General features: G+C 41.0%; 2 protein-coding genes across 9 annotated transcripts in view; one reads left to right on the top strand and one right to left on the bottom strand.

The window, feature by feature from the left end:
- The first annotated feature begins 428 nt into the window (after positions 1 to 428).
- Positions 429 to 8,027, top strand: fam131aa (family with sequence similarity 131 member Aa). Of its 2 annotated transcripts, none has more exons than XM_074688372.1 (5): positions 429 to 735; positions 3,195 to 3,306; positions 3,416 to 3,598; positions 6,543 to 6,680; positions 6,845 to 8,027. In XM_074688372.1, exons 2-5 carry the CDS (start codon positions 3,216 to 3,218, stop codon positions 7,384 to 7,386), a joined length of 954 nt encoding a protein of 317 aa, XP_074544473.1. In that variant the 5' UTR covers positions 429 to 735; positions 3,195 to 3,215; the 3' UTR covers positions 7,387 to 8,027. The 2 variants fall into 2 exon arrangements, with proteins under 2 accessions (XP_074544473.1, XP_074544472.1); XM_074688371.1 differs by lacking the exon at positions 429 to 735 and adding an exon at positions 2,687 to 2,915.
- Positions 8,028 to 8,354: 327 nt separating this feature from the next.
- clcn2a (chloride channel, voltage-sensitive 2a) overlaps positions 8,355 to 27,607 on the bottom strand; it is a 69,528-nt gene continuing 50,275 nt past the window's right edge. For 4 of the 7 annotated variants that reach the window (XM_074688366.1, XM_074688362.1, XM_074688364.1 and 1 more), the window contains 13 exons: positions 24,969 to 25,124; positions 24,822 to 24,891; positions 24,628 to 24,738; positions 23,779 to 23,992; positions 23,522 to 23,655; positions 21,509 to 21,747; positions 21,026 to 21,137; positions 20,862 to 20,908; positions 18,450 to 18,518; positions 17,558 to 17,596; positions 17,368 to 17,472; positions 14,576 to 14,662; positions 8,355 to 14,403 (listed from right to left, as the gene is read on the bottom strand). In XM_074688366.1, the coding sequence (XP_074544467.1) occupies positions 13,888 to 14,403; positions 14,576 to 14,662; positions 17,368 to 17,472; positions 17,558 to 17,596; positions 18,450 to 18,518; positions 20,862 to 20,908; positions 21,026 to 21,137; positions 21,509 to 21,747; positions 23,522 to 23,655; positions 23,779 to 23,992; positions 24,628 to 24,738; positions 24,822 to 24,891; positions 24,969 to 25,124 (1,899 nt within the window). In that variant the 3' untranslated portion in view covers positions 8,355 to 13,887. The remainder of the gene's footprint in view (positions 14,404 to 14,575; positions 14,663 to 17,367; positions 17,473 to 17,557; positions 17,597 to 18,449; positions 18,519 to 20,861; positions 20,909 to 21,025; positions 21,138 to 21,508; positions 21,748 to 23,521; positions 23,656 to 23,778; positions 23,993 to 24,627; positions 24,739 to 24,821; positions 24,892 to 24,968; positions 25,125 to 27,607) is intronic. The other 3 variants (XM_074688363.1, XM_074688365.1, XM_074688368.1) reach the window with 2 other exon arrangements.

The following is a 27,607-nucleotide window of genomic DNA, read 5'->3' as shown; positions in this document are numbered from 1 at the left end:
AAAAAAATTAATCTATTATTTCTTTTCCCATGCGTTGATCTGACTTCATCATTTGTAGGACTTAAATAGAAATAATGGATTTAATTGTATTTTTCCTTATCCCCCCTTTCATGTCTTAGTGCTTTGTGTGCCTGACATCAGTGTTTCTCAGTTGGTTGACATGTTATTTATACAACGTGGCTTTTTCAACACCAAACGACCACCGCCACCTCAAAGACAAAAACAACAACAACAACAAAACAGGTTTTGATGTGACAGTGCAATAAATGTATCCCCGTAACATCTTAACCTAACATGTTAATTTATCATCACATGAGCTATCTTCGGTTTTTGAATATCAAACTTGGAGACAGACTGAAATAAAAACAAGCTGCTGGGCTTTACAGGGCCAGCAGCAGGTTTCTGCCTCTTGATCTTGGCTTCATGCGGAGGAGGAGAAGGGGGAGGACCGAGGAGGGGGTGAGAAGGGATGTGACACCGCCTTGCATTGATGACGCTTGTCATCGTAGACATTTGGACAGCCTGTGTAACCCATACACCGACCGAGCAACAAATGGTGTGTCTGTGGCGGAGACCCAATGCTGGAGTCAAGGAGATGTTCCCGCCGACTGCGTGGCATTGATGCTGCTGTGCTGCAGAGGCTGCAGGGGGAGGACACACCGCGCGGTGTCATCTGTTGATCGGATTGGAGACAATTGAGCGTATTATCATGAGCCGCCACGGTCACACTTACAGGTAGGTGCTGAGAGTGGTTGTTGTTGACAGATTGATAATACACACGCGTGGTTCGAGCTGCGACGATGAATGTTAAAAAAAGGGCAGGGAGCTCTCGGTGTTTACCCGGTGCAGGTATGGAGCTATTGGTATGCAGATGGAGACTTCTGAGGTTGCCAGGAGACACGCTGCTGCATCGCGCCTCTGCGTGCCTTCTTCCCCCTGTAATTGCAGGCTACAGGCCTGTACACATCAATGGCGGGGTGATATGTTATTCAACCACCGGCGTGTTGCTTCTGCTGCTTGAAATAAAACCAGAGAATCCACATCAGCACTGCGGCTCGCTAAAGATAATTGGCTGAAGTCATATACTGGCTTAACTTAATCCCACTTGTTGGCCCTGTAAGTGACATCATGGGCTCCTCTCAGGGTGTCAGACAAGCATGTTGTCAGGGAGATGAACACCAGTGTGCTCCCTCTGGAAGATGGAGAAGAATCCATTAAAACGGCATCATAAGATGTTTACTTGCATAAATTGTTGTTTCATTAACTCATATTAGCAGCATCTGTCAGAGGCCATGTACTCAGGATGCTGGGTGAGAAATCACACAAACAGAAGCTCCGCAGAGGTAATCATGCTAGAAAAAAAAAACAAAAAAAACAATAACACAATGTAGTAGCAAAAAAAAAAAAAAAAAGCAAACAAAACTAAAATTTACTTAAATTATTAGGTCATTTCTGAAAAAAAAATGTCTTGGTTAAAATCTATTTATAAATGTAAGGAAGTAGCACAAATCTCAAGATGTTTGGGGGATTGCTGAAAATGACATATTAAAGATTTTCAGTTCACAGTGACAACAGAGGAAAAAATAGGTCACTGGGACGGTTCAGTATTCACCACATTAATGTCTAATTAGATTTTTAAAAACCAATAGTTTTTAATTTTTTTGTTGTCTTTTTAAATCAACAAAACAGGTGACTAGACCCATAGATGCAGAAATAGAGTTAGAACCAAACATCACTGACGTGACCTACATGCAATCTACAGCTGTGATTCTCAACCAAAGGGTCATGACCCCTTTATTGGGTCACGAGATTAACCTGAGAGGTCACGTGATGATTAATCAGAGAGGGAAAAAACAGACTTTCTCACGTTTATGTTTCTATTTTATTTTATTTTCAAGATATTCCTACTAAAATTAAAACAACCAGTGTTTGAAGGCAGAAATCTGTGTTTGAGAAACAAATATACCTTGACACTGCTTTGTATTTTGGAGCTATGCAATAAGGTCACTGTGTGTATACTTGCATAAGATTAAATATGGTGACTTACATTGTTTTGAGGCTTGACGTGATTCAAAAGCTGATCTTTCTGCTTTGAAATCCTCACATGTGGGTTTCCTGATGCTGAGCAGGAGGTGTGTTTACCACTGATGAGCTGGAGTGACATCTGCACCGCTGACAGGTGTGCTCTGGTCGCTGGAAGCTGTTTACACGACACATCCCCTCCCTGCACGTGTGCCACTGACATACATTAGCTGTCACTTTTGACTTTACCTTATAAGCCTTTGAGTCAGGAGCCTCTTCTTACTTCTCTCTTAGCTGCTTTGGGAGCCAATCCTCTTAAGGATATTTGTCAAGTCATGCACGTGCAGACAGAGGGAGAAAGAGTTGAGTTCAGGCAATGTGTTCCCTGCATGTTAAAAGACTCACCTGCTTTAAAAACAAGACACACACACATCTGCTTCCTCGTGCTGCAGGCAGGCAGGCACAGATTTGTCTGACCCACTAAGCGCAGCCAGCCCTGTATTTATTCTGGATGTGGGCTTGGTTAGGTAGCACTATCATTTTTAATAGGGATCAGCAGCTTTGGGGGGTGAGCGGGCCTGTCTAGAGCTGCTTACCAGAGCTGGTCACGCGCCATATGTCTGCATAGAGAGACAGTCAGCACTGCCCTCAACTCCCTCAGCGCCAGCCATTCAAACCGGGTTCGCCGGCTTACCATGGCTTTAGCATCTGTGCAGTAAATGTAGGGCATAGCTGTTTGCTCGTCTGCCTGCTGCTTTAAAGGAATAAACCCCAGCCGTGACTTTTAGTTGTGTTGGTTTGCTGCGCTGTGTCAACATCTCTGCATGTCCATCATGAGGCTGAGGTCCAGGAGTAGAGAGAGAAGCGAGGAGCAAATGGAAGAGGATGTGGAGGTAGAAATGTTTGTTTATATTTTCCTTTTGATCAGAGATTTATTTTGACATTCAGGCCGCCGCTGTGTGTTTGTCAGTCTGTGCTGTGATTTATACTTGACTCAGGGCTCTTTAAACAGAGATGGAAATGTTGTTTCTAACTAAGAATGCTGCATATATTCATGCAAAGGAAAAAAAATCTATATAATTTGGAATAGTGAAATAGTTTGAGCTGGGTGTGATTTTAAAGAGCTTATTTTTTCAGCGTAAAGATCTGGTTAAACCTTTATTAAATTTCAGGTGAAATTCGAGGAGACTGAAATGATTCCAAAGGCAGGAAAATCTCCAGCAGACTCAAGGAAAAGTGTCGGCATCCAAGAGTTTGCAGCACTGGCCAGATCCTCCTTAAATGGTAAAAAGACATTTTTTTTTAATTTCTTGTATTTTTTTTTTACTCTGAGGTTCAGAGGTGTTAAAGCCATGACCGTGTCTTCTTTCCCTCCTCCTCCCTTTGTGTCCAGGTATCTCTCAGGCTGTCAGGGATCATGTGACTAAGCCCACCTCTCTGGCTCAGGGTCGGGTCGCCCACCTGATCGAGTGGAAGGGTTGGCCCAAACCTGCAAACCCACCCCCGGCCGCCCACTCCCACTTCAGCTCGTACAGCCACCTGACAGAAGGAGAGAAGGAGGCGCGCTTTGCTGCAGGTATTCATGTCTGTGGATGATCTGTTTCCAGCTGCAGCAGTGTAACTAGCTGTGCGGGGGCATCCTCTTACTTAGCCTTGTTGAGCTCCAACATCATCTCCCCACCTTCTGTCACTCACTTAATCCCTTAAAACTTCTGTATGTCGGCGGCCGTTCCTGCCCTGCCCAGCCCAGCCCCACTCACCGCGGTGTCTCTTGGGTAGCGGCTTGTCTTGGCAGCAGATGGTGGCCTATTAGACACTCTCCCAGAACACTTCACTGCCCACCAATGGTACAACGGCGCCTGTTGTTTTGCTGTGACTCATCCTCTCTGCTGGTACTGTCCACATCGGCGTGGTTTGAGCAAAAGGGAGAATGAGATGGAGGGAGAGGAACGCAGCGTGCAGAGTGATCATACATCATGTACTGCGTATAATCTTCTTTCTCTACACGAATCAATCAGTTCTTGACATCTGAGGATCATCTTGACTGCTTTGTCATTTTTATGAGCGCATTCAGTGGAATCAGTCAGCACAAGGAAAAATTATTGGAATTATTGAAAGAAATGAACAAAATCTTTTTGAGGAACTTCTTAAAAACATTTGTTGAAGCTGAGCATCTTTAGATTTCTTGCAGTTTGGACTATCAGCATGACAAAACAAGCAGACGGAAATTTTAATTTTTGCTCAGGGGAAATTGCTTTTTCTGTCTAATAGATGAGGGGTTTTCTCATTTTTATCAGCCTGAGACCACTATTGATTATAGATAGACTAATGATTAGAGATAGACCGACATGTGTTTTTGGGGGCCGATACTGGTTGTTAGAAGGCAAGGAGGCCGATAACCGATATTTGAAGCCGATATTAATTTGCAGTTAAAGTGAAAATATTGGTGTAAAAATTTTGAACAATACAAACTCCAATACTTAACTGCAATCAAATGCTCTCAAGCACATTTTTTTTAAACAGCTTTCAGGCTTAGCAGCATGTTTTATAAAGTTAACTGAAAACTTAAATAAAAATAAATAGCTAAAGTTTTTTATAGACAATAAAGTTTTCCAAAATTCCAATGTTACTTCAATAAAACTGGACAGAATTGAGTAGAGCCGAATCGATTCCTCGAATGATTCGAGGTACTCGATTACAAAAAAGTACTTGAGTAATTTTTTCCGCCTTGAGAAATCGTGTCAATTTAAAAAAAAGATCAAAGAGTGGTATTTCAAATAGAGCTGAGGCCATATTAAGAGAGTTTTCAGACCCCTCAAGCTACCTCTTATACAAAATAGCAACTAGCAACAAATCTAGCTTCTTTTCTGGAGTTTGGAGACTAATGGGTCATTCTATGAAACGGGTGCCATTTGGGTCCGCAACATTTGATGACAAAGCACAAAAAATGTGCCAAAGTGTGTTTACAAATTTTGGAGCTACCAAAGCAAGTGCTCTTATTGACATGCTGTATCAGAAAATTCTATTTCTTAAAGAGAAAAATTTTCATTAGAAAAATAACTGCTCTTTAACTAAACAAAAATGTATTTTATCCGATTACTCGATTAATCGATGGGATTTTCAATAGAATACTCGAATACTAAAATACTTGGTAGCTGCAGCCCTAGAATTGAGTTTGTTCTGTCTTTCACAGGCATGTAATGCAGTTGAATTAATTTTCTGTTTGGTTTTACATGACTGATTTTAAATTTTTTGACCATCTAGGGCTTCCATAGTGTAGACAGGGAGAAATTCTGTGCAGAGAAGCATCAGCAAGCAGCTCCTGAATATCTGCAGTTTAAAACATTTCTTAGCATTTTTATGAGACAGAAAAACGTATTGCAAACATATAAAAAACAAACATAAAAAACATATTGACTGCAGACAGCGGCGCGGCTGCATCAGAGCCGAAACAACAGTTTTGAATTGGTTCATATCGGCTGTCAGATAAAAAAAAGGCCAATGCCGACATGCCCCAAAATGCCAAATATCGGCCCCGATAATCGGCTGGATGCTTAATTAAACTCATCCGAAGCTGATTAGAAAATTAAATGGCCTATGTGCACTTACTGTAAAATTAATAATCTGCCACTGACACTGTTGCTTTTCTGACTTAGTCACCTGAAGGGTCTTGTAGCAGAAATGAAATGTAGAGGTTTAGGTGCCTAAACACATCCTAGCACATATATGGAGAAATAAACATGTTAAATTGAAATAGTTTGAGATTTTATCATCAAATGAATAAATATTTATTACCGAATAAACACACTAAAGTACCAAAAATTGGTACAGATACCGATAGCCTATCAGTGTTTAATGAGCATACAGGCGAATGTTTGACTGACGACATAGCGTGATGTATAACTCAAGTGTGAGGAATCAAGCTTGTGTTGTTTAATCGATCATGATGTCAAAAAACGTATCAATTTAATGTTAATCTATTCTGCGCTTCGTTTCTAAAACAGTGTAAAGCGCCCATGTTGAATAATTATATTAGTGAGGAAATATTTTCCCAGGCAGTGAGTCATATGTCAGGTAGTGAAAATAATTCAAGGTTTTCAATCATTTCTTTGGTGTAGTTAAAAAGCTGTGAGGTAAATTGTAAAATTAGTGTTAAGAAATGAAAACAGCTCAGTCTGTTTTGACTCTGAGAGATATGACTGACATTTACCTCCTGTTTCCATATCACAGCTTTTAGCTCCACTGCAAAACAACTCTTCACCTGAGGTTTCTGACCCAGGTCTCACTTTGTTAGGCAAATCAATTCAGTGGTTTCTGCTCGTTTAAAGACTCACATGAAAAACCTGAGGCCTCATGAGGTCACCTGAGGGATGGAGTTTCCTGTAAATAACAGCATTGCATTGATTTAGAATCCATAAAACCACATTTTGACACATGAAATCATTCATCCACTTATTCCTCTAAGCCTGGTAATAAATCCACCGCTGGGTTATTTCACCGGGTGTGTGTGTTTGTGACAGGAGTGGCTGAGCAGTTTGCCATCGCGGAGGCTAAGCTGCGTGCCTGGGCATCCATGGATGACGATGAGGAGGACGACTCTAACGATGAGGACTCGCACACCAACGGACAGACAAGCATCTTCACCAGTCAGAGCTCAGGTACTGTCACTGCTGCTGCTTTAGTCAAGTCACCTCATGTTCATCTTCTCATCTTCTCATCTTCTCATCTTCATCATCACTGACAAAACGCTTCATTTTCCCATCCCCACACCCAAATTATCCATCCAATCCCCAGGTGTTCTGACTTTTTGCTCCTCCCTCAGACGTCGCCACGTCCAGTCCTATCAGCGGACAGCCATGCCAGCCTGAGATTGACATGGGCGGCGAGGCCCCGCCCCCTGACAGTCCTCTGGGCCCGAGCAGTGACAGCCTATTCTGTGACAGGCCTGTTTCTCACAATGACCCACATTCATCCCAGACCAATTCACCTACTTTACCCAGCAACTGCACGAGCCCCTTCTTGGAGGAAGAGGAGGAGGACGAGGGGAGGCTGGATGGTCTGGAGGGGAAGCAGGTCCCTCTGCAGGAGCAGCGCAGCGAGGTCTGCATCCACCACAAGCCTGAGTGGAGGCCTCGGGCCAGGAGCAGCAGGTTCGACTCCTGCTACTCCACCTCTCACTCCGAGTCTCCCGGAGAGGAGGATGAAGAGGACGAGGAGGAGGAAGGCAGCGTGTTCCACGATGTCCGTGTGTGGCACTGCAGCCCGAGGAGCTTCTTCTCTGACAGGGCTTCATCTGGAGTGGCGTCATTCGAGGAGGAAGAGGAGAGGGATGAAGTAGAGGAGAAGAAAGAGTTTTTGATGTGATGTGCTGTCTAACTTTCTGTCTCTTTGGGTCTGTGTTGATTCTGAATATGACGTCATCTATTCTGCTTTCATCATTAACCTTTCCTCTTCACACTTCCCTCCTTCCCTTCTGATCACTTCCACTCGCTGCCTTCTGTCTCTCATCCTCTGAGCTTTTCATGCACTGATCTCGCTCCACTGTTAACCGCTGCTGTGAACTGTAAACATGTCGGAGAGCTCCACCAGAATGTAAAGCTGTCGTTCAAACTGAGTTTCTGTAAATTTTAGTGCAGAGTCATGTGTTGCTGTTGTGTTTGTTTTTCTATTAATACTTTGTAGTGTTGTTTTCTCCAGGTCATGCTGTGTCATGTGGGTCGGGTAATGTTTGATACTGAATGTCCTGCGTATATAAATATGATTTTTTTTGAAGGAAAACTGTTGTTTTTCTCTCCTCCTCCTTCAGACACACAAATAGAGCAAACATGATTGAAAGAAGTCTCTTTTTTGTTATTTAATCATTCACTCATGTACAAAAACAATTTAATGTCCTCTGAAAAATAACAATGGCTGTCGGATTTTAAATGCATAATTCTCCTATGTACAAAAGCATGTATGTAGATCTCATCCGTGTATGTTCATATGTACAAAGCATGTACAGGCCAGTGCCATATAAAGGGAGATACTACAGACTTATTGCTTAACTAGATACGCTGCAAATTAGCTTATACACTCTCTACATTGACCTCCTTAGACGTTACCTTATATGGCGAGCACTATTTCACATTCTATATGCAAACAAAATGATCAAGACAAAAATAAATGTTAACACGGACAAAAAGGATGCAGCAATGCCATCACAGAAGATCCAAACAAGGCTCATGAAGCTAAAATACTTACATCCATTGAAAGCTGGAACAAGGACTCACACACACTTTTGCTCTACAACAGTTTTTGAACTTGTTTGTGCGTGTGCGTATGTGTGTGTGTGTGTGTGTGTGTGTGTGTGTGTGTGTGTGTGTGTGTGTGTGTGTGTGTGTGTGTGTGTGTGTGTGTGTGTGTGTGTGTGTGTGTGTGTGCCACTGTGCTTCATACAGAAGTTACATCCTTATACATTGCATTGGAGGCCAGGCTGGATTAAGGTACATATGAGATATCATGTTGTTAATATCTACAGGCCGCATTCAATACATGTGTGCACATAACAGCTTTTGTGTGTGTATGTGTGTGTGTGTGTGTGTGTGTGTGTGTGTGTGTGTGTGTGCTCTGTACATCATCCAGTGTCTTCCTTTCACCCAGAACTCAAGTTTAGTCCCCTTGTCATGCTATAAATACATTAAAAACATTAAATACTCACATAGCAGAACTCATAGAGGCATTTCAAGTGACAAGACTGAGAGTCTAAGTTGCCCTTATTGAAACAGCCCCGAGGAAGCCAAACCAGGCTAAGTGTTTCATAAATTATACTCATGGTAATTACAATGTGCTTCATTATTTATTTGGAGCCCTGTGCTAAGCTTGTGGACCTTTGGAAGCTGCCTTGGTAACTGTGTGGACAGTAGTGGGTGGGAATATTTGGTAATAAATACAAAAACACTGAGGATGAACTGCTGTGATGTGAAGCTCTGCAAACACCACAGTGTTGTAAACAAGTGAATCTGGGAAACTAATGAGAACAGTGGTGCTCTTAAATCAGCCTTTACTGCATTATTACTGTTTGTTTATTGCATATCAGCCAACACTGAACCAACACTACCATGTGTTTGTATATCAAGCTGTTACCCCTCTGATGTCCAGGTCCAGTGCTGGTGGATAGGTAGTTTAAATTCATACCATCACTGTGCTCGGAATAATTTCCCCGTCTTTCTGTGCTTTCTTCAGGATTATTTACTCCTTTCCCCCACCTCCTCCTACCCTGTTTGTGCGTGGCTTATTTTATTCTTTGTGGTGTTTGTCGTGAAACTAAAAGGATGTTGTTTTGGCATGAAGACTCACTTATGATCATGAGTCCACACAGAGGAAAAAAAGTGTCTCACATACATATTCACACACAAGCAAAACCACATTCATGTTATAGATGAAGCTGGTTACAATTCAACATTTCTCTCAACAACAAATCCAATGACAGACCTAGGTAGTGTTGTAGAAGATGGCTCATATTTCATTAATATCCAAATCTCTCAATCAGTGAGTCTATAGCTCTGCCCTCCACAGTCCTTCAGTCCTTTCAGTCAGAGGGAAGAGGTTTGTATAGTGCTGAGTCTTAAAGAAACAGCAGCTCAATCAGAGGCTGAAAGCAAGGTTATAATAGTTTTGGATTTGTCATTATAGTTTAGTTTTAGTTAGTTTTGACATTTATTTTTTTCCCATTACAGTTTAATCCCTAATTAGTTTTAGAGTGGGCATTCTAGTTTTTATTTAGTTTTGATTTTAGCAACAAGTCTTAGTTTTAGTTTAGTTTTAGTTTTTTCATATCTTATTAACCAGGTGCAGGATTCAAAATGGTCAGAGTAAATATTTTGTCATACTGTTTATTTTCCAGTCCAACATAGTGCTCACTGCTCAGTCAATGCTGATACCGAAATGTTGGCTGCCGCCTTAAACACATGAAAATAATATAAACTTAATATAAAAAATATTAATATAAATTACATAAAATAATGTTGACATAAATTACATAAAAATAATATTGACATAAATTATAAAAAAACAATTTAATATGAGCTTCAATAAATAAAAACTTGGACTCTGTAACAATAAAGGCAGACTCAAATACAGTAAATTCTTGGACTCTGTAACAATTAAACCATTACAGATGCTCTGATTCATTGCTACACTATGTTTCGTCGCAGCACAGCGCACAGCGCACAGCTTGTCAGTGCAGTAAACAAGCACGTCCCAGTACGTCACTATGATGGTGCTGTGTGGCACTGACAACTGCCGAAAACTGTCGTAAAATTGGTTGGGAAAATGTGTCGGATTAATTCAAATCCTAAAGGCTATTAGTATTGTCAAAAAATATAACTAAGGGAATTTTGTCTATCATTTTAGTTAGTTTCAGTTAGTTTTGTGAACACAAGATACAGTTTTAGTTTAATTATCATTTTTGTTTTCTTTTCTAGTTTTTATTAGTTTGAGTTAACTGCAATGTGTTTAAAATTTTAGTTTTCCTTTTTAGTTTCATTTTAGTTAACTATTACAACCTTGGCTGAAAGAAGGGTTTGCTAAAACACTAGCATGAGGAAAGATACTTTTTAAGCTGTAAATCCTGTTAAGCCACTATAGGGACACAAGACGTCTTTGAGTTAATGTTTTACAGTGAAGGAGCATCACTGGTGCTGGAAGTGGAGTAGATCCATCTATGTAGAGAGGAAGCAATAATGACTGACTTTGAATGGCCGTGTTTGAGTCCATTATACAACAACGACCTGAAATGTAATAATAGAAATATAAGAAAACAAAGTAATAAAACCTGAAACATTAACTGGTCGATAATGTAACAAAAGTGCGGAGCCTGAAATGTAATTAAAAAGTGTTATAAAACCCAAAATGTAATTACTGCCCCAAAATTTAACATAATGCCGGGGCCAAAATGTAACAACTTGTTACAGTTTGGGCCTTATTACATTTTCTCTTATCATATTTCATGTTGTTGTTACAAATGGGGCTTTAACAGGCTTCAAACAAAGTTCTGACAAGTATTTGACGAATCCCTGCCACAAAGCGTTAAAACATACAGAGTAAACCAAAACAATTGATTTGTATGTTCTACAGATTGTATTTCCTTGGCTGTTGTCTATGTTACCCACAATGTTACTTTACTGCCATCAGTTTTGTAGGAGGTCACTGTGTCCTATGCAAGTAATGGCTGATGTAGCTCAAGCAACATGCCTCAGAAACTAAAGGAACTGTGAGGACTGTCTGAAGTGGACTGCAGCATCACTTTTGGTCGAAATCTTGCAAACTGTCGTGATGACATGACTCTTAACAAAGTGTGTGTTTGTTTTGCGGTTCAGTTCAGTCTGTCTCAGTATGGCACACATTTTGTGGCATTTTCTTTGACTAAAACCAGGACAGGCCTCCTGATTACCGACCTGTACCGTCTGACTTTTGGAACCCTCCTAATGGGGTGCCAAACATACTGATCTGACCCCAGAAGGTGGAGCTAGAAAACACTGCAGTCCACTGATTGGTCGAAAGAATCATCGCTTCCTGTGCTCCCTGTGCTACAGCAGTAACAAAGAACAACACATAACCCTGCCGTGTTTAAATCTCCAGTGGACCTTCTGATGAAAATACTTGAGGGTGAGTAACCATAGATATGAAGCACATGCAAGACAAACAGAAAACTACACTGAGTAAATTTTCAAATCATGCAAGGCATGCAAAGAAACAACAGAATAACACAAGGTACAAAGCCATGCAAGTTACACACAGAGCACATCAAGGTATTATTAATAAAGGACACTGGACAGCTCTATACTAAAGCATATGATTAATAAAACGAAGCATGCATAAGCATGTTGAGCACCATTAGTTAGGTCATAGTACAATAATACAGTACACATGCAATTAGTATTGTAAAGGAAAGAAAAGTAAAAACAAAAACAGAAAAAAAATAAATAAATAAACGCAGCACAGGAAAGGAGCACCATAAACAGTCAGTGCTAGCATGCAACAGTTGTTTGTACAACACAAGGCAAATTCACAGAAGGCAGACACAAGGTGGCAGGGACAGGGGGAACGGTTTTAGTGCTGACAGATTTGATCGTTAATGAGTCACTATTTTAAATAAGACCTGAATGGCTGATATGTGTTGAGCTCTCTGACAAAAGGTGGTAAATTGTTCCCTTTTCAAGAGGTTTGGACGGAGAAGACTGACTGAAAGTACTTCTTCAAAGAGGGATAATGCAGTATCCTTTTGTGACTCCTCTCTTGTCGTGTACAAAGATCGAAGTGGTTATTTGACCAGCCTGGGACTTAGACAGCAGGTCATGTGAAAAAATACTGAATACATGTACTTCTTGGCTGCTTCAGTGGACATGGAGTTCCTGATAAATCTGAAGTTTTCAAAGTTAAATTTCACCTGTTTACAGCCTTTTTGTACATATTGCCTTAATTTTAGAATGAAAATAGGGTTAATACCCAGGTATTTAAATTCTTTTACAATCTGTAGCTTTTCATCTGACACAAAAATAGCAGGGTCTTCCGAATTAGTTACCTTTTTTAAGTAAGAAAATTCCAACTATTTTAGACAAATTTAGTTGGAGACAGCACTAATTGAGCCATGCTGTGATTCTAACTATTGCATCGATGAGTTTTGGAGCTACTTCTGCGTTGGTCAAACCATATACATACAAAACAGTATCATCCGCATACATTTGAATGTGAACATCTGGACACACAGATGGCAAGTCACTGATGTAAAAAACAGAATAAGAGTGGGCCCAATATAGAACCCTGTGGAACACCAATAGACAAGCAGAAGGGATCAGACTGATGATTTACTGATATCAAACTGTGCAAATACATAAAGAGATATGATTCTACCCACTTAAGGGCATCAGCAGAAAAATTAAAGGTGGATAACTTGGATAAAAGAACCCTATGATTGACAGTGTTGAAGGCTTTTCTGAGGTCCAAAAAACAGCACTGACAAAGCCCTGACTGCCAAGTGGTGACTTGATTCTTTCAATAAGGAAGCAATTTGCTGTCTCGGTTGAGTGGTTAGATCTGAAGCCAGACTGTATTGAATGCAGACGAAAATAACTGTCGTTCAGGTGGTGTATAATGCCCTCAGCTGCCCATTTCTCTGCAACTTTGGACAATGTCAGTAGACGACTGATAGGCCTATAATTATAGATTTGTAAATTGGTGTGACAACTGCTGATTTCCATACTGTTGCATATTTTTGCAGATATAGGGAGGTTGACTATATTAGTGATATTTTTGAGTGTTGGAATAAGTTTTTTAAACATGGTTGAATCCATCCCAAACACATCTTTTGCCTTGTATGATTTGAGAGGTTTGATGATTTCTGAGCTCTTTGAATGATCAACATTTTCGAAACTAAAAGGTAGCTCCATTGTGTTTACTGTGTGCCCACTTATGAGGTTTGTTAAAAATCTTTTTGCAACACCACAGAATCAGCAAAGAACTGATTAAGAGCTCCTGCTACCTTCAGATGAAGTGAGGAACACAAAGTGCAAAAACAGGGAGAAATTGTTATAAGAAGGAAAGAGAGCCAAAGACAAAGCAGTGAAGTCAGAGCGAGACGAGCCTATTGTCTGTTTCTGTCTGTTCATGGGATTTGTTAGAAAAACAACAAATTGAATAAAACCAGCTTTATCCACACATTTACACAGTCGGGAACACGACACTGAACGTCACGCTCACACTCATGCTCGCTCCTGTCACAACCACATTAGAAACACTGGTGTCTAGGCTGGACTTTGAGGTGAGAGCGACCTCGAGAAGTTTAAGAAATATTAACATTCATGAGGCGACGACATGGATCCTCGCTGATTACTCCGATTGATCCCCAGAGTGGGCGTGGCTACCCTCACCCTCAGGTTCTGATTGGTCCTTATTTGGAGACGGACTCCCCTGTTTTTGCTCCGTTTCATCCGGCTCAGGAGTTTGGCTGGGGGGTTCATAGTCACAGGCCAGGTCTGTTTCCTCAGTGTGGGAGGGGCTGCAGTCAAAAGTAAAATCTGATTGGTCCTCAGCAAATGAGGGACTGTCCTGGAGTGCCAGCTCCGCTGAATCGTTTGTCACGTCCCCTGGGCTGGTTTCAAACTGCAAATCTGATTGGTCCAAGAAGTTGACAGGGATCTCTTTGTAACTGAGATCTGGCTGATCCTCCACGTCTGGAAGGTTTGGTTCCCGTGGTAAAGAGAGCCCTCTGTGGCGGATGCACAGCTTGTGTAGTTCTGTTACCTCGGATACATTCGTGGTGTTCCCAGAGTCACGGAAACTGGCCAGTGGGGGGCGCACTTTAACTCCAGTCACTGTCACTGAGCCCTCGATGGCCTTACGCAGCTGGATAGAGCAAGAAAGCAGGAAAAGAAAGCCAACAGCCCAAGGCAGTGAAACAAGAGGGGAAGAAAGAGAGTGGGTAACAGGGAGAAAAAAAGTGAGCATTAATTATTGTTGATGAAATCATTTCTCATCTAGAAGCTTTGATGACTGGAGTTAATTCAAACATGCACACCTCTTTGAGAGAAACCACTCCAACCAGGCGTCCCATGCTGGTCACATAGGCGTGATCCAGACCCAGCAGAGAGAAGATGGTGTGAGTCTGTTGGAGAAGAGATGGATGAAGGCTTCAAAACTTACTGTAAGTGTGGTGGGTTTATTTGCATTTTGTGGCAAGATTATCAAAATCTTCTATCTGGATGAGACAACGTGATTTTCCTCTTCTGACTCAGTGACACATTAGTTAAGCTCTCAGTTAAGTTCTCTCATGTCCCTCTGCATAGCTGTTAAAGAGGTCAAATGTGTGCTGATTACACTCATGTGCAGACCTGGTTAGTTTTGATACTAAGAGGGAAAAAAAACAATTTGCATAAACTTTTACAAGCCCCCTCTTAACACAGTTGTGCACAGTTTTTGACTGAACTTGAATTCCCAAAACACGAGACAACCTACTTATCTCCAAGGCTACCAAGGCACTACACCTCTATTCTATTCTATCTATTTCTAGGATGATCAAAATCAGCATTTCCAACATGACCCGTATATTGGACTCCAAAATGTCTCACTAGAAACCAATGGGATTCCTTCAATGCACCACGGTTAATATACAGCAAAAGCTGAAATCTGACGTTCTGACTGAAATCTAATAGACTTAATACGAACCACTTTTGCCAGACCAGAAAAATGTCAAGAAACTTTCTACATTTCTTTTCAGGAAAATGAACATCAGCCAATAAGGCGGGAAAATACACAGTTTAGAAGTTTACTGAAACAGGAATAATGTCTTAATACAAGAATCAGAGTTAACATTGTTGTCACATCATTGGCAGTCTCTTTTACTCCTTATGATACAGCCACACCAGACGCGAATTTGCATCGAAATTACAGACAAAGTCAATGCGAAGACACGTTTGGATGCCGATTCGCCCCGGGCGACGCGTTGGATGCGTTTGGGGTGTTGGCGCGTCAGATGCCTCTACGCTCAAGTTGAAAATATTGACCTTTCAGCGCAAATTTGCGTGAGGCTGTGCCGCGGCAGCCAATCAACAATGACATTCCTCTACAACGTCATTGATTCGATGACGTTGGGGGGTTTTGGTGAAAGTTGCTGAGGAGACAGATTTTGAAGGTAAGTTCTGTAAATATTCATTTCCAGCTGGATTTGCCTGCATGGGTCATCACCGAGTCCGACTGTGTTTTTCTCAGTTGAGTCTTGTCATAAAAGTTGGAAGAGCCTGATAGAGAGGAGGACGGAGCGGGGCAAGGGCAGAGCCAGGGAAAAGATGGAAGTTCTCTGCGGTCCTCTCTTTCCTCGACCCCTTCATTATCCCCAGGGAGACCTCTGGGAACATGGGTTGGGGATCAAGGATGAGGTCGCAGGGAACAGCCAGGTAGGGCCAGTGGAGGTGGATTACCAGGGAGAGGCAGCAGGCCTTGATTGTGATCTCCAGAGCTTTCACACACTCTCCTGTCACGCTTTTCAAACCACAGCTCATTGTTTTTCAGATGCTTTTTTGGGCTTTCTGTCTTTAAACGAGCGGGCTCTCTACTCCGCCTGCACAGTGACGCACGTCAACCCCTCAGCTCGTCAAAATAGTCCAGCGTCCAGACTCGGGCGTTCACGCGAAATTGTGTCCGGTGTGGCTGGGGCATGACTAGCAACTTAGTCGTCATTCTTTTCTTTAAGTGTCTTGACATGAGAAATTTTTCCTGAATTTGTCAAGTGAAGTCGAAGACGATTTATACAAAAAGTAAAGTTAAACACATGTCTAGACATCCATTCTTGCAGCGTACAGTCTGTCACTTGATCATGGAAATCCAAAAAGTAGAACCAAGGTTAATTACTTCGTAGAGGACATCACAGTTGGGCTTTAACAGGTTAAATTTTTCTCCTCTCTGTGTGCCATCTTTTATCCTACTTACTGGCCACTCCATGTCCTTTTCCTCCAGGTTGAGGTGGACACACGTTAGAGTTACAGTTCTAGGTTTAGCATCCACTTCATTGTCCCATTTTTAAATGTAAAAATCACTAATTGAGTTTAATCATTACCTAGAGGCATATCGTTTCAGGCAAGCTCTTTCTCTGTGTCTAAGTTTTAACAACGATCCATATTTTTATGTAGGCCGATGCATAAAAACAACAATCTGGATCAGTGTTTTACTAAAAGCTCCTGCATAAAATTTATGACCCTATGATTTTATCACAAGCACTTCACTGAAGAAACGCTCTGTGTGGGAAGAATACTCCCTCATACACACTGAAAATAATAAGAACAGCTGATTTCATGTGCACTGGGTCAATGAAAACGTGTAGCGGGGAAGGCTAAACACCACAGCAGTAGTAACAGAGCGTAAACAGTTCCAGCGTCTATAATCCCTGCTCCTGGTAAATAAATAAAGAATTGCTCCAGCTCTGACACACATTTTCTGTGTCATTAGAGGACAGGACTGCATTTACTACGTCTATCAAGAGGGATAACAACATCCAGAAGGTAACCAGTGAGGATCAGCCACTCATCAGATTGAGATGGCTGCAGCTGAACTCAGCGTCCGTCTGACAGAGAAACAAAGCTGAAGTTGTCAAAAATATGACAGAAATCAAGCAGTCGTGCTGGTGTTGTGAGTCATCCCCCATGCTGCATCAGTTGTCATCCAGAGTGACGCACAACCAGATCCAAAAAGGAAATAAAGTTCAAATGTGTTGTTTACCAGACAACTTCCGTTTTCAGGCGACTGACAGGAACAGACATGTTTAAAAGCTTCCAGTTTGATCCAAAGTGTGGTGAAAGCTCTTTGTTGATGTTGTACCTTGTGCAGAGACGTTCGCTCCACCAGCTGGAAGGGGGCAGGATCAATCTTGCAGTTCTTAAAATCGACTGGTTCATCAAGCTGCTGCTCCTCCCACTCTGCAATCTGCAACGCCAAGAATGATCAGAAACTTTCACTACTACACATCCTGAAAGTCAACTTTGAGAAGTTTTTGTTGATTTGGTCTCACCTCAGATGGGGTCATACAGTCTTCCACTTCAGTAGAGTCCTACAAAAGGACAAAAGAAAAATGAGACAGAATGAGAAATGCAACTTACATGTAAGTGTAGACAAAAGTAAAGGCCTTCACCCTAATCATTAAATCTGTCACAATATACAGACTGCAAGCAATCTGAAGGAACAGAATCAGAGTCAGCTTTATTGGCTGGGCATGTGTACACATCAGAGGAATAAGCTTCACTTTTTAGCTATCGATGTGCCACACAGATCCAATTAAAATAATAATGGTACAGATTAGATCAAGTACAACAAAGCTCAACCAAGAAAGGTCAAAATAAACATGGAGCAGTCAAAGAAGAAAAACAGAAATCAACAAAATACAATGTCCAAAACAAAGCAGGCTTTGGTGACACACAATCAAAGAAAGAAGAGAGAGAAGTAAGTCAACAAAAGGTTTTGTTTGTTGGTGTCAGTGCAGCATGTTGGACTCAGAGGAGCTGAGATTGGAGTTGGAGGATGGTGGTTTGATTTAGTGCTCAAACAGAGCAACGGGGATCCAGAATACCAGAAAACAATACTGACAACACCAATGACACCATTAACTCTAATGAACTTAAAACCAAACACACAACAATGTCCCGCACAATCCCAACACACACCAAATGATGCCACACATCAGTAAAACGTTTGCTTCAGACTCATTAAAAAGGCAATCAAACCTTTCACCACTTCAAGCAAATTGCCTCGTCTCTCTCATCCACACAGTTGCTCTCGCTAACTCTGCTTAGCTAATCCAAAGCTTTAGTCTTTGCACCACCAATGTTTTGGTCCAGCACTCACTACGTGTGTGCCGCAAGGCAACGGTTACTAGGCAACAGTCTCTAGGCGGCAGACAATCTTACCGCCATGGAGATCCTCACTCGTTTGGACTTGGGCTTTCTTTTTTCAGGAGGAGCCGGCCCAGCCGGGCTCTTCCAGGTAGGGAGAGAAGGCATCAACACAGCATAACATTAACACAGCATCAGCACAAACCGGACAGTTTTAGCCCCTTCCAGGTTTTTACGGCAACATTGGATCCCAGTCTGACTTCTGCTGGGAGAAGTGGCTGAGATACGGGCACAATGTTGCTGAAAGGGTATAACTACTACACCACTAATGAAGATGGGGGCACTACGTCTGAACAAGGAACCAATGTTAATGCAACACTGGATGATAGATCCACTGCCAGAAGATTTTCAAACATGTTGCATTTAAGCATTTGTGTCCAGCACTAAAGCCCTGTGCGTGCATTTTCCTTCAAATGATCATATAACTTTCCGAAAGATAAAAAGAAGCATTTACACCTATGGAGGACAATTTTACAAATGATTTTTTTTATCCTCTCCTTCAAATCCCAGAATATAAGTGGCTCAGACACAAGGTTAGAGGAAAGAGCATTTGTTATTTAACTTTCAGAGAAGAGCCTAAATTTTAAGATACATTGACATGAACGTTTGTTTTCCTTTATGACAAAATTTATTATTTCTCATCTTTTGACCATTTATTAAAAGAGAATCATTGGGTTAAGCTCTAATTTCAGCAGGATGTGTGTTTGTTTTGGAATTGAATGGATGTTGGTTTGAAACAAATTTCTTTGTTCAAGACAACTTTTTACTGGATACAACGCACTGAGGTAAGGTATTTATCAGTACAGTTATGTAGCGCTATGGTTTGAAACAGGACATCAAGCAACTGTTGTATTAGCCTGCTATATGTAGCATTACTGGCAGCCCAGTGCCCCAACATATGCGCAGGGTTACACGATAAATAGCGAAGTGTCAGTTCATACAGTAGTTTAGTAGCCATCCATATTAGCCATATTAAGTGCTGCTGACAGCCCGGTGTTCTGAGACATGTCTGTGATGTGTAACGTTAGTGAATCCTGGTTATGTCCTCCCAGTCATCTACCAAGCAGAGCTAACGTAACCGCACTCTTCATTTCACTGACAGGCTCTCAAGTTTGAACAGACCACTGCAGAATAACTGCTGCAAGTGGGTTGGAATGAAAAATATCAAAAACAGTTTAGCCCCTGTGTTAGCCTTTAGCTTGAGCTGTAGGCTTAGGCTCCTGTGTCCACCACCACTACACAATTAATCACAGAAATTGTTTTCAGCAGAGAAAAACACAGATCTCTGTGTTTTATCTCTTCTTACTACTAAATTTTGTCAGCTGGAGTGGTTTTGTCATAAGGACCTAGATGTGCTGTAAATCAATCCAGTCCTGCTTGACCCAAGCTAAGAAGTAGCAATTTAAAATAACCTGTAACCAGCAATGTTGGAGCTGATGATCTCATTTCAAAGTGTGGATTTCAATCAGGTATATATCTAAAAGGGTGCCTTTTTCAGGACTACTTTCAAACTCCTCACAGACCCTTCAAATATGAAACTAATAAATATCAAAGTCCAGGTTAAAGCTTCATTATTGCATGTTGACAATGCAAGACCCTCATAATAATAGAAACACTTCAGGTGCTACACATACTGGAAAAGAAGTTAGGTAGGTCTGAAGAAGCCAGTAGGTTTTTTTTTCTCAATTCCAACCAGTTTTCATTTTGAAATGAGTGCATCAAGGCCTTAAGCAACTGACTTGTTTGGTTTGAGTGTTTGTTTTGAGTTCAACCTATACGACAGCTCAAGTCCATCTGTGGAGAACAATTAAGCTCATGTTACTGATAACGTAATTCAGTCAACTTTCAACAGGGATTGACTTAATATTGTTATTGTGCTTATTCTTTTTAATATTAATATGGTTTTGGCAATTAAAGAATGGTATGAAAAAATATCTAAGAACCAAAAGAACAATGAGTATATAATTCGCACATGACTACATATTTTGTAGCTGCATTACTCTAACAAATGGAAATATATTCATTAATTAGAATTCAGATACATTTCTGACAAACGAGAAGTTTACAATAACAAGTGGTCAAGTCTATTTTTATTTTCCTGGCACCAGCACATATTGCTTAACCAGAAATGCTTAAATGTGGGATGTTCAAAAGGCTTTGACTGGCAGCGAATGTGTTGTGTGGCGAGGGGGCAATGACTCACAGAATTTGTAAAGCAAAACTCAAAGACCACAGCATGAGATCCCACAGGAAAACCCCGCTGCCTGTAGGAGGATCCTGCCCGTACGCAGGAGGAGCAGGAAGACGAGGTGGGCGGCTTATGCGTGGACTTGGAGAGAGAGCACACACCCACGCATACCAAACGTGTCGCATTCATACAGCACACTTGCACCCACACGAACATCACTTCCTTCATTACTTTCTCACCTCCAGCAGCTCCTTGTCTTGGTCTGCGCAGGAGAGGGTCTGAGAGCCTCAGGGAGGGAAAAAAAAATCAATTTCTATTCAATTTAGTCAGGAAGTATTACATTTTTCAATCAGTTTGTGTCTTTTCCTCTGTGTGTGTACTTGCTGCGGTGTAAGGTACATACTATTTGGTGTTTCTGTGTCACTGATGGCGGACACTGTTTTCAAGGCAGATTTCAAAGGAAGCTGGACATTGGACACCACTGGGCTGAAGGAGGAAGACTCCTCTGTGGATATCTACAGGGAAAATGTGTAAACAGAGAAAGCCAGACACAAGCGCGCACACACACATAAACAAATAGTCACCAGCAGACAACGCAAAGAAGACAAATACGGGCACATGCATGTAAACAAACGGGACAGCACAGGTAAGGGCACAGACGACAGAGACACAGAAGACATTTGTTAACAGGTGGACTAAGAAAAAAACTTTTTTCAAACACATTTCAAAGACTTACCATGACAGACGTCCAAAAAATAACCCCATCTGTGCCTTTACCTACTGTTACATGCTCCACACATGCTGTCCTCTTTGTTCTACAGCTACAACCCAACCCAATCCAGACTTTGCCCAGCCCAGCCCTGGCGCCCCCGGACGCCTCTCACACCTGTTGGGTGCTCACCAGGAAGCGGACCACTTGGCGAGTGTTGGGGGTGGCGTTGCTGTGGGTGTGGGCACAAGGGGAGCTAGGGGTGCTGTCAGAAGTCAGGCTGGGTAGGTGATCATTGGTGCCGTTGTCCTGGGCCAGCTGGCGAAGGTACTCCAGTCTCCTCTGGCGGCCCAGCTGGAGGGCCAACAGAGACTGGAGCTGTAGTCGTTCGATGGAGCCCAGCAGGATCATTGACTCTGAGGGGAAGAAAGGGGGGTCAAAGGTGATGGGAACTTGAAAGGGGGGCAATGTATTATTTAGTCTAAACAAAGTTAGTTGTTGGTATTAATATGACTCTGACTGTATAAGACATGGACGGCACATGACTCTCCCAAGGTGAAGCCAAAACTCTTGGGGTGTATTCCCACGCCATTTTTCTGAAACAGTGAGAAGCCCTCTCAAAACCACGCATATGTGAGAACAGCAATCGTGCTTGCATGTGGGACAAAACAAGCGGGTCGAAATTGCCAAAAATAGGTGGTCTCGGCTCACTTCCATTTGAGCCCTGTAGCTGTTCCTTTGCTGTGAGAACAAAACTGGCACAACTGACTCATAACTGTGGCTCACACTGTTGTGATGGGGGCAGTAATGAGCCCAGTGGACAACTGTACAGTCAAAACAGTAGAAGAAGAAGGAGGAGAAGAATCAACCACAGCAGCAGAAGAAGAGAAAACCAAAGAACTGAAGAAAATGAGTCGTGGGCTAACGTGGAGTGGAAAAAAAATAAAGTGCCTTATCGAAGTCGGGACTCTTAAAAACTACATATGTTGGTCATATATCGCACACTGGCTCATGAGCCAGATAAAAGCTAACAAACTAGCCACGCACATTGTCGATGCTCCATGCCTGTTCTTCCCTGTGGAAAGTGCGTAAGAACATGAATGATTGAATGAATGAAGATAAGGAAACTCCCCTTCTAGGTATGATTTCTGACCAATGAGAGAAAAAAAAAACGATCACATGTGGCATTCGTTTACAACTTTGGACTGCAAGAGACTTTTGCCATGTGAACACAAACGAACCAAGTGACAACCGCTACAGCTGCATCATTTTTGCCCCTGAATCAGAACAAAGCAAATGAGCCACAGGTGTGAATACACCCTTAGATTAACTGAGTGTTGGTTGTTAAGCTTGTCCTCTTCAATGCAACAAACCAAACATGGGCCAAAACAGAAAATTGAAACACATGTTGCATAAATCTTCCTCTAACATGCTTTCTGTCTTTGTGAAGAAGTTTGGTTTAACCTCTTAAGACCTGAACTTTTGTCTGGTGTGCATTTTTTAATTCACTTTGCTATTTTGGAAAGGTAAGACCTAATAAGTAAAATAACTAAATTTGGTCTTTGTACGGGAAGTTGGATTATTTGTGTTATGATTTCTCTGTTAGTTGTTTAATAGTTTTATTGTACTTAAACGTATTGTTGTTTTCACTAAAATGGGTGTAATGTTGTGATTTCACTAAAAGATGATGCGAGCAGTGTCCCTTAATGTGGCTAATAGGTTTTAAAACATGAAGTATCATGGGTCTGAGAGGCAGAAATGTAGTGTCCACATATGTGGACACTGGGTCTTAAGAGGTTAAATTTGTGAATTCATGTTTAAAAAAGGGTAAGCTGTCATGATGTGTCGCTCCATTGATAAATGTGGGCTCCTACAACGTTTTTGACTGGATTAGCAAAGTACAGTGAGGGAAAATGTGACCAACACTTTACCGTAATCACTGAACATTCCATAACAGCGAGTCTCTTCCTAAAACCAACCTGTATCAATCTGTTCTGCTTGGACCACACTGATAAGAGATGTTTGATGTCTTATTGGTAAGTTAGTTTTGTGATTTGGTTAACAAGAGATGTGTGATGCCACAGCCTTCCAACACATACAGTGTTGAAGTTAACACTCTAAAGCCTCCCTTAGCTCTTTCTAGGAGACCCTTAGGAAATTCTGAGTGACTGTTTTTTGCCCAGTGCTCACCTCTAGATTCAACCAGGGCCAGTGTTTTGAGCTGACCAGTCAGTAGCACCTCCTGCAGATCTCGATAGGAAGCACTGAGCGTAATGAAGCGCACATCCCTGACCATGATGTCCTCTACACGGATGTTATACTTCCTATAAGATGTAAAGGTAAAGATAGAAAAGAGGGTTAAGACCTGAAAAAGACATGGGATTAAAATGAGCTCAAACTTTTGAACAAACATGCACATCCTGCAAGGGTTGCAAACAAAGACTCACTCGTGATGGCCCATGCCCAGCTCAGGCAGATAGGGAAGTTTCTTGATGCGGATGATGGAGTCGTACAGCGATGGTTGGAGGGATTGGGCCACGGCGTTGGCTAAAATCACAGCAATCATCACAGGCAGGATGTGGGAGATCTGACCAGTCAGCTCAAACACTATGACCGCTGTGGATACAGTGTGGGTGACTGCTCCAGACAACGCAGCAGCACCTATGTGGGAGGAATTAAAGAAACATTTTTCTGTCTGGTCACTTAAAATCTATTGACATTCAGCAAGTAAAGGGTTGATGACTCAGGTTTTTTATGCCTTTATTTAGAGAGGACAAGGCCGTGAAGAGCGAAGGAAACGGTGAGAGTGGGGGAAGGAGGCTGCGGGTTGGATCAGAGACTGGGGTGCACAACTGAACCATCAAGTCATACTGGTTTCTTAAACACAAAATCTTTTTATTAATGTGGAAAAACTCAGCAATATTAATCAGAAGTCTCTACGGTGAAACAGTGAATCATAGTAAAAGATTTCCAGCAGAATGTCACTCCAATTCATAACATTTAGCACACTCCTGTCACACTAAGCAGTGAGTCACATCCATGAAGGTTTTGTATTCAACGACTTCTTTTTTTAGACCTCAACTTCAGTGGAACCAATTTTCATCAGTCACATTTTTGAGCTGGTAGAAAGTGATGAAAATGGCTGCAGGTTGGCAGCAGCGACAACTTCAGTCACAATGGAGAGAGCAGGAGGAGGCTTAGGACAGCAATATGGAGACAAGTGACATCAAATTTCTGAAATTAGAGGACAGTATGTGAAGATATGCCCGTCTAAATAAAGGAATAAAGCAGCTCACCTACGACAGCATAACCACCGGGGACTATGGGATACACGGTGCCGTCAGCATGTATTCCATCTGGAAACATGGCTGCCATGATCTCTCCAACAAGTCTGCCAAATGCTGCCCCTGTCAATCACACATAACGACGAGAAGTTATTTTTAGGTGACTATGACTGTTGCTAAAGGAGAAAAAAGGAGGCTGGACTCACCGATGAGAAAAACTGGCATGAAAGCTCCGCATGGAACAGGCATGGTGGTGGCCACAGCAGACATCCAAAACTGAGGAGAGAATAGTGCATTCATCAGGAAGAAAACATCCTCGCTTCCTCTAGATCTAAACATATATGAAAACTTACCTTCATAATGATGAAGAGGATGAGTGTGATGAAGACGTTGACTTGTGGGTGTTTCCAGGCATGGTGGTGGCTGATGTAGTCAAACTCTTCAGCCACGCCTTGACGGCACCATGTGCGGTTGTCAAAAAGTGCGACCAGAGACTCGTGTTGTGTCAGCTGATGAATCAATACACAAACAAAAAACCTTAAAGGTCTTTTCCCAGATCACCCCACAGACAGTTTAAGAAGGCCTTTACTGTCACACAGGGTCAACAGCAGAAAACAGAGGACACAGGGTTTAATATGATTGGTTGTCAAATGAATTCTAACTATTTTTCTGTCTTTGATTTCTCATACTGTTTCAAGGACAAACTCTGTGAAAATACAGTAGATACTGAGTAGAAAACCTGAGAAAGGTCTCCAGCTTGACATCTTTTAATTTTGCTATAAGCTTTTTCTCCCTACAGCCAAAGCCTGAGGGTTTAACAGATTTTAAATATTTTTGAAGCAAACTCAGGCCTGACCATATGAGTCTGGTTTTGACTCTAGGGTTACTATTCTACTGATTAATCAATATCGGCCAAAATGTAGCCAATTAAATAAAAAAATGTATAGGCATTGTATAAAAACTTGTTTTTCTACTGTGTTTAAAGTTTGACTTATTTATTTAAGGTGTTTACTTTTATATTCTGTATTTATTATTTGTGTTTACAGCTTGTTCTTATTTATCATTAGTTTACACTACAGTTCTTATGTTGACAGTTTTATAATTTAAGTTCCTTGTTTTAATTTAATAGTGTTCTGTCTCTGTCTTGAATCATATGGGAATTATAATAATTTGTGTTTATATACAGTATAAATCCTGTGTATATCAATAAATTTGTTATATGTATCAGCCAACGTATCAGATATCGGTCAATATATCTGATATCAGCCGATAAATCGGATATCTGCTTTTTTTTTGCCCACAGTATCGGTATCAGCATCCGCCCCAAAAATCCCACATCGGTCGGGCTCTAATTTATTTCATATATTGTACTTACGTAAAGTTTTGGTCTATCTTATAAGTCTTATTAAAAGTCTGTCTCATTTTAGTTTATTATAGATATATATATACCAAACACACACACACACACACACACACACACACACACACACACACACACACACACACACACACACACACACACACACACACATATATATATATACACATATATATATACACACATATATACACATATATATATCCTTTTTGAATAACTTCCTATTTTTTTATTTTTTTAATCTCATCTTGTTGAGGGCTGATTTTGGAAAAAAATCTAGTTGGGATATTTTTAGTATGTAATGTTGGCAGTGCGATTCAGAATGCAATTTTCTTTTTCTTTTTTTTTGGTGGTGGGGAGGGGGCATTTATCTCCTACATTTTTCACTTAACCTTATAAATCATTAATACATTATTAATAAATCATCAATAAATCATTCTAAGGTATGAACAACATTACAAAGGATACAATTATCATATAAAGAATTCTTTTTCTGCACTTTTAACTAGAAAAGCAGAAGAAACACTGTGGAATTTTACTGACCTTCAGTTGTAAGAGTAACAAACCATACAGAATGGAGTGAATAAGGGCTTTGGCACAGCCAGCTATAATCATTCTACTGGATGGATCTCTGTAGCTCACAGAGTTTTTGCCAGAAAAACCAGCATATTGACTTTTTCCAGTTTCAAGGACGTAGGAGTACAAGTTAATATGTTCCCTCCAGGCCTGTGTACATTTTTTTTTTTTTAATTGCAGCCTTTTGGGTTTGGAAATTGCTTTCTATTACATAACAATGTCAGTTCCAATTCGATTAATTGTTCAGTCTTAATCTTGTTCCAGTGACTTCTATGGATAATCTCCCTGCATTTAACAACTTTTTTCTATTTTACTTTGTTGTACTCATTTGTAACTTTCAACTTTATTTCAACTTTATTTTATTTGTATGGCACTTTTCATGCACTTGTGCAACACAAAGTGCCTCACAGAGGATAAAAACAAAAGGCAAAACCAAACAAGAGAAAAAAAAAGAAGAAGAAGAAGAAAAGTGTTGCATCTTATTCTGCTTTAATAGCTAAATCTTTGAGTCATTTCTTTTCTCATTTATTTCGTTCTTATCCTGAGTTTTAATGTTTTAATTTACCTCCAGGGGTTCCTCATTCAGATCTAATGATCTAAGTTTGTCAGTACTGTTTGTGTGTGTGTGTAAGGGGGTTTATTGTTTGGACAATTTATTTTATTCATATTTTATAATTGTTTTGTCTATATATAGCACTTTGTTGCTTTATGAAGAAAGTCAGATCAAAGAATTATTACTGAATAGGACAGTTTGAAAGTTTGGGTTGGTGTTTTTTTAATCTCTGGCTGTCAAAACTTTTGGGCTTTTGGTTTCTATGTCACAGTGAGAGCAGAAAGGAGACAGACTCAGAAGTGGAGAGTTTGAAATATCACATCCTCCTCAAGATGTGCTGTTAAGCTCCCAGAGATTATCATTATCGTTTGATTTTCTTAGAGTGGAGTAAAGGATCCACTATCAGGGTGAGATTATTCAGTCTTTTCCTGGAACCTGCACAGAAATCAGTATGATTCTTTTTTTTCTGCAGTTTTTTTTCTTTA

This window comes from Halichoeres trimaculatus, unplaced genomic scaffold (assembly GCF_033239565.1).
Source record: "Halichoeres trimaculatus isolate MK-OKI-2021-1 unplaced genomic scaffold, fHalTri1.1 fHalTri1_scaffold_15, whole genome shotgun sequence".
Lineage (NCBI taxonomy): Eukaryota > Metazoa > Chordata > Actinopteri > Labriformes > Labridae > Halichoeres > Halichoeres trimaculatus.
The sequence above is the reverse complement of the archived record's forward strand: the minus strand, read 5'-3'. Positions and strand labels throughout refer to the sequence as shown.